The sequence below is a fragment of the Leguminivora glycinivorella genome, chromosome 2, assembly GCF_023078275.1.
Source record: "Leguminivora glycinivorella isolate SPB_JAAS2020 chromosome 2, LegGlyc_1.1, whole genome shotgun sequence".
In the NCBI taxonomy this organism is placed as follows: Eukaryota; Metazoa; Arthropoda; class Insecta; order Lepidoptera; family Tortricidae; genus Leguminivora; species Leguminivora glycinivorella.
This window is the reverse complement of record NC_062972.1, coordinates 14,495,358-14,502,945: the sequence shown is the minus strand read 5'-3', so window position 1 is coordinate 14,502,945 and position 7,588 is coordinate 14,495,358. Positions and strand designations below refer to the sequence as shown.

The window sequence follows — 7,588 nt, the reverse complement described above, 5'->3', positions numbered from 1 at the left end:
GCCCATACAAAAAAGTTTACCCCTGAAATTTAATTTATGGGCCTTTCAGGCTTAAAACTAGATGGCACTGTTTCGCAGCCTGGAAGTGGCAAAAAATCATATTTTACCCAAATATTTTTGCGTGTTTCTATTTTTTATGAGAACAAATGACATCATTTATTTATTTTAATATCATGATATCACGTCAATACACATTAAAAAAAAAAAATTTGTAGGCATCATCAGTGTAGTTATGAAAATATTTAATAGGTGGCGCTATAAAAATTGACGTACGCCTTGGTTACTCTATGGTTAAGTATGTGTGATAGTGCTGCACTCTGATGTCAGAACATTGCTATAAAATTCCCTATAATACACGAATTGGGCGTAACCACGGCGTAACACTTTACGTCACTCGAAGCTGAGTTCAAACGCCAGAAGACTTGTGGGAGGTTTTCGCGGCCTCTTATAGTTTGCATGACGCTGGGCATAGTTTCGTCTGCGTCGCAAAGTGGGCACTAGATGTGTCGAGAGCCTGGCGCCACGCCAACAATGGCCGACGCGCACAAAGTGCCTGCAGCTGACTCAGCTATAGCTTCGATTAAGATAGCTGAAAATTGAAGACGTGGGACTTATTTAAGTCTTGATTTATACAGGGTGATGTGAGTAGGATGAAAGTGATGATAATGTTTTAATTTCATGCACCGTCGTTTCAAAATTTAAAGCAGACTATCATTAATCCATTCAGTGTTAATCAGGTACGTAGCCGAATGGCACAAACGCTCACAAAACGAAACGCTCGTAGATATCTATCTCTATCGCTCTTGCGTATTGGCGTGACAGAGCCAGACTACCTTTCGCAGAGTTTCGTTTTCGTTTCGCGTCGCAGAAATGCCATTCGGCTACGGCACCAGGACACATTGTCGTTCTGTCTCTACGATGCATTTTCGTTACATAGTAAATGTTGCGAAATCTGTATTGTCGGCTACGACGTAGCGCTACGAGCGTAGCCCAGCGGTGAAGGTTGATGTCAAGGTTAAAGGAAGGTATAAGAATTTGGGCCATTTTTTTTTTTTTAATACTACGTCGGTGGCAAACAAGCATGCGGCCCGCCTGATGTAAAGCGGTCACCGTAACCTATGGACGCCTGCAACTCAAACAGTGTCACAAGCGCGTTGCCACCCTATTAGAAACTTGTACACTCCCTTTTGCTGTGCACTCCATTTTTTTCAAAGTTGTCCACTCCACTTTTTTTTGTAACATGGGTTGGTACTTTTTACGCGATTCATACTCAGAATCGCGAGGTCTTTCGATCCTGATAGGAAAAAAAAGGTCCACGACTTTTATACATTTTTTAAACCTTCCATTCCGTTACCGCCATACAAAATGTATGAAAAAATGGTAACGAAATAGAAAAAAACCTTGGCCATTTTTTCTCCTATAAGGATTGAAAGAGCTCGCGATTCTGAGTGGAAACCACATAAAAATTTCCATATCCAAAAAAAGTGGGAGGCACAACTTTGAAAAAAAAATGGCCCATTTATTAATAATTTCAGCGGTGTTTTAGATTAAAGATTCCTTATTCCTAGTGCTGCCACAAAACCAAAACGTTATTAACGATCACTGGCTGCTAGCTTAATGCTGGTGGATAAAGAAACGCTGCGAAATGTTCAAATCCGTTTCATTTACTTTATTTTGTTTTTTTCTCAGAATCCACATATTCAGCGTAACACGAAAACTTCGCATGTTGAACGAACTTCCTTACAATAAAACTCTCCCTTTACTTTCTTGATTGAGTTTAGGGTAGGTTTATCTGCCAAATGCGGCAAAAGAAAGTTTCTGGGTGGGATTAACAAGATTAAAAGTATCAACCACACTAATTGATGCCATCGAGGGGAGGTTGCCGGTCGACTGAGTGTACTCTTAATTTAAACTCGAGTGTTTTCTTTACGTGATTGTACTTGATTGTAGATTTAGGAGATACAGACAAAATGGAACTTAAGATTGAGATTAAATGGAGATTTTTTTTGTTTGTTGAGTGTTTCTTTTAAAAACACATATATTTAATATAAATGTTATAAATTATTCTTTATTATTAAAAACAAGATTACAGTACAAACTACATTTAAGCGACAACTACGAAAACTTACTTTTGCACCAGAAACGATAATCAGCGGGGTTTAATAGTTAGTTTATTTGTAAATATTTATTTTAAGTTTATTTTTCGTAGCTTAAATGTAATTTGTACTGTAATGTTATAAAAGGAAAAGAGCACAAAATATTTATTATTTTCTTTCATGTACAACCACTTCAAGAATTTTTAAAAGCTTTGTAGGAAATTCTTCGGGTTTTCATCACTTTGCTTGATTATACCTTTTTTGAACACTACCTATTGTACTCGATCTATCGCTTCAGTTTCCTAATGAAATTAATAGTCATAAATTATTGAAGAACCAAATGATTGAAACTAAAGCGAAAATGTTTATTGCTAGGTATATATAATTACCGTACCCGGATTATATTGTCATAAACTCCGTTTATTGTTTCTTTGATCTCAGTTTCATACACGATTTCCCCGGGGCTGGGAGCTGCGGCTTGCGGTTACTGAAACAAATAACCAGTGTACAGACCCGACCGTCTTGCACTTTGTATATTTGGTCATATTTAAGATCACTGATATCACGGGAGACAAAAGAGCTGACAGCTTCCTCAATCAACGAATAAGCAAGGGTGAACCGGCGTTTTCTGGGTGAGTTCACTCCATCGTAGGCCACGTCTTTACCATTGGCTAGTCTGTGATCAAGAGTAAGCCCATTTAGCTATGACAATAAAAAGCATCGCGATTCAGCAAGGAAATGCTGCCAGTATCTTAGACACAATGCCTCAGAGGCTGGCTCTTTAGACTTAGATTTTCCGTTTTTATTGCCTAGTTTATAATACGACCGACCGACGACCAGCCCAGAGGTCTGGCTCAGTCGGTAGTGACCCTGCATGCTAAGCCGCGGTCCTGGGTTCGAATCCCGGTAAGGGAATGCATTTATTTGTGTGATGAGCATAGATATTTGTTCCTGAGTCATGGATGTTTTCTATGTAAATAAGTATGTATTTATCTATTTAAGTATGGTTATCGTCGCTTAGCACCCGTAGTACAAGCTTTGCTTAGTTTGAGGCTAAGTTATTCTGTGTAAGGTGTCCCCAATATTTATAAAAAAAAATGTATTGCGTCAAATTTTTATGTGTTAAATGTGTCCATAGAGTTTTGGATAATGCCAAACTGATTCATGACTTTCATGAGTCATGAGTGTAGATCTTTACTCGTATAGGAGTTTGACAGTTTTACGTTGAACAGGCTAGACACAATTTTGTTTTTGTTTCTGAGCTTTTCGACCACTTGGATGGCCTAGCGAATAATGAATCTGCCTTCTAAGTCGATGATTCTGGGTTCGATACCAGATAAGTATTTGTGCCGTGAATATAAATATTTTGTCCCTGAGTCTTGGGTTTTTACAATGTATTTAAGTATTGGTATATTATACTTTATGTATATTATGTAATGTTATCGTTTTCTGAGTCAAAGTGATTCACATAACCTCCTACATTTTGTTTTGGTTCATGCTCATATGATCTTGTGGTTATCTTTACAAAATATGGTCGGTGCAAATAGTTATAAAATATGGTGTTGAAATCAAATGCTTCTCTCTCTCTCAAATAGTTTCTTTTTATTGTTGCCGAATGCTGGGCCTTGCCGTTAGAAAAATTACATAGGTACCTTAGGGGAAATTAAAATATTACATAATAATTCTTTAAATTTTATACAGCTCCGCTGAAGCAATTCTGATATCCCACTGGGAATCAAAAATTATATAGTTTCGACTATATAACTTCGTCGAACAAACGTCTCGTGCAAGTTAATATTTATCTTTGTAACTCGTTCGGCGACGTATAACAAAGTTTTTTAATTTCGCTAAGCGCCGCATGAGAGCACATTTTAATTCTGAACTTTGTATTTCACGTTATAAAATTATATAAAACATTGATTCTCTGCGTTTATTCACTCTTACCAAAATGACATTAGGGTGAACGTGAAACACTGATTTTAAAGATGGATTGATATTATGTTGGTTATGAAATATCGTTTCTGAATATGACTTAGCAGTAGGTACACCATTAACTTGTTGCGACTCAGTGCAATGTATAATAGTTGCAATTTCATGCTGAATTGTGTTAAAGAGTCTTATTGTAATCGTTTTGTACTTCGTCGAGTAGAATCCTTTTGTTAATAGTGAGTTGATTTATACAAACTTTTGCATATTATAATTAAACCCACTTAGTCAATATATTATACAATTTTATTGTTGTGATTGCAAGAGATATACTATTGTTCTATAAAAGTAGCTTTAGTAAACAGGTAGCGCTTCTTACTTGATTGGCAATTTGGTGTCTGCATTGGTGCTGTCGGTATATACCTACCTGTATAGAATTCTTACTAACTAAATAAATAAATATTATAAGCCTTTCTTACTTAGATCGATTGAGTTCCGTGGTAAACTCGAGAAGGCTTGTATAAAATGTATAAATACCCTCCTCCTGAGCCGTGACCGCATTTGTTTAGTTTTGACATAAATGAAAATTTAATACGAAATAATAAGGTTTTATATTTACCTATACGTGTAATATTTATCTTCACAGAAGAACTAATATTAATATAATCACAACAACAATCAGGATAAAAGTTGAGACTGAGTAAGTTTATTTATCTACTGTTTTACTTTCGGCGACATCCAAAAATCTTTATCAATATCCGGCACAACATATACATATATAATCATCGTACACAAAAAATTTAAGCCGCTATCCAATTTCAATTGATCAATATCTACTATTTACGGGATAAAAAACAATAACTCATTCGCTTGCGATTCCAAGTGATTTATGAATGCGAAGCCTTGCCAATACACTAAAAAGAAATTTGCTCTTTATTTCAATAACTAAGAGTCGCTATTTGGATGTAAGATTTCTGTAATGGCCGATACTACACTGGGTGCATTCGCGACGCAATTATGACACGATTTTTTTATTTGCTCTGGAGATGAATACGATGATTTTATAGTTTTAACATTCAGGCTATATAAATATGACCGGGCCTAGCACATATACATGTAGCCTATCACGTCGATGTGTCATTTTCGTACTAACAAAAGTGGTCTCTTTTTGCTAAGAAGTAATAATAGTAGTTTTGTTACGCGTGCTACGAATATTATGATTAGGACCAACTTATTGCTTCTCAAAAAACAAATTTAAAACACACACATGATCTCCATTAAAGTTTAAATTTTATACGACTTATCTTTTTTGCCAAAGGTATACAGAAAATAAGATACTCTTCATTTTATAGTAAAAGCCGGCACAAATTCTTTTCGAATATGTATCGTTTCAAAGGAATTTAGATGAAAAAGAATATATTGGCGACAGAAACATGCTTGCGTCTGGCGTATACCGCTATCGCTCGACTTATGCATTCACAATTCTTTTTATTCCGATACCACTTGCACTTTGCATTCGAATTGGATTTTCCATGTAGGTGCTTACACAATACGAGTAGGTAGCTAAATAAACCAACATCAAAAAAAGGAGAAGTATTCCCATATAGATGAGCACATGCTTACGATCGAAACGTCACAATCACAATCGCTTACGCTTCGTAAGCGTTTCGTAGCTATTATTATTCTCCCTGGTCCCTGTCACTCTTCTGAAGTGGCGTGACAGCTCCTCGGAGCGCCAACGTTTGTCACTTTGAGTCGGCCGGTTTTCCACCAGCTGAGAGAGGTGATTGAAATTAAATAAAAAAAAAACCTATATATTTCAAACAGAAATTACGGTACAAATTATCGTTAATACTTATGGCGACCAGTGACTCCTTAGACGTTGAAACCAAGAGATCTATGTACTTCGGACCAATGCACGCAGATTGAACAGTGTTGCATGTCGTGCGGTGGACAAAAAACGTCAAACAAAACGGGTACAATTTGCCGGTGCAACTTGGGGGAAACGTCGGGAAGAATGTAAACCCTTAAGTGACTTTAAATTCAAAGGTATTTAAAGTTACTTGTGCAAGTATTTCTTGGTATTAATAATACAATCATATACGGTATTTGAGGTTATTCATTTCATCACTCGAATGAACTTCAAAACATCTGCTATTCTGTTACATTAAGTACACAGTACAATCTACATCATACATCACATGGCAGATGTATTGAGGCGTTTCTATCGCTAATACCGTTGCCACGTAGGTACCTAAGCATGTCATTAGTGGGATGCCTTTGAGAAGCATAAATGTAGCACTCCCCTGTGTATACCTATTCAAAGGCGCTATTTTGTAAATATCATTTTTATGAGCATGGTTATTACGTAAAGAATACAAGAATGTATGAGTTTTTTTCTTGGAAATATACCTTTTAGTGACAAGCATAAAGGTTATAATTTTGTGGCTTATAATCAATATATATAATAATATATTATATTACTTTATGGCTTCTTAGTAAGGTAGTAAATTATCTATAATTAAGGTACCCAGGTACTTGCGAAATGAGTGTCATGATGAAATATTTTTTAACGAATAAGTTTTCATCATACATATGATATGAGAAACTAATTTGGTTAAATAAGTGCCTAGGTACAGTAGGTATAATATAGTCGCATTAATATCATCATCATCATCATTGGCCTTCGAGTCTATAACAGACTATACAAGCAGTGTCACGTGAGGCGACAACGTTTTTCATGGCTGTGTAAGCCAATAAATACGGGAGCGACAAACACGATCACAATTCTGGCAGGTGTAGTGTACCCGTGGCGAACATGTATTGCGCTGATGACGCTTGGCGCGCTTACTTGCGAGTGCCGCAAACCAAGCATTGTCGTGGATTGTACGTCCGTCGAACACCAGTTTGCGCCACTTGTCTCTGTCTTCGGCAAGCTCTTCCCATTTGTGGACCGGGATGTTGAAGGCTTGCATGTCACGCTTGGCACAATCTTTGTGTCGTAGCATTGGCCGACCTACGCTTCTTTTGGCATCAGCTATGGCACCAAGCATGACACGCCGTGGCAAACGACTAGGTTGCATTCGATGCACATGCCCCAGCCAGCGTAAGCGTCTCTGCTTTAGCAGCGCAAAGAGGCTGGGTAGCTGAGCAATCTCAAGCACCCTCTCGTTCGTGACCTTGTCCTTCCAGTGTATGCCCAAAATATTCCGGATGCAGCGCATGTGAAAGGCGTTAAGACGACGTTCGTGCTTGGCATACGATGTCCGGGTCTCGGCCCGGTACAAGAGTATGCTCAGGATGCACGTCTGATACACAACCATCTTAGTTTTCCTGCTAAGGTGCTTATTTTCCCATACTCTTGTACTTAGCTTCCCAAACATCGTGGCCGCCTTTCTAATCCGAACGTCAATTTCTGCATCCAGTGAGATATTGTTGGTCACTGTCGACCCAAGGTAGCAAAACTTGTCGACTGACTCGAGTGGGGTGCCATCCAATAGGATCGTTGGTATTTCCGCACACCCTTGAGCCAGCACAACAGTTTTTCGGGGATTTATGGACATTGA

At 37.7% G+C, this 7,588-nt stretch overlaps 1 protein-coding gene across 1 annotated transcript; it reads right to left on the bottom strand.

The window, feature by feature from the left end:
* Nucleotides 1–497: 497 nt before the first annotated feature.
* LOC125238518 lies at nt 498–7,345 on the bottom strand. The gene is made up of 2 exons (XM_048145852.1): nt 6,874–7,345; nt 498–589 (listed from the first exon to the last, which is right to left on the bottom strand). The coding sequence occupies exons 1-2, from the start codon at nt 7,343–7,345 to the stop codon at nt 498–500; spliced, it is 564 nt and encodes a 187-aa protein (XP_048001809.1).
* Nucleotides 7,346–7,588: the final 243 nt, after the last annotated feature.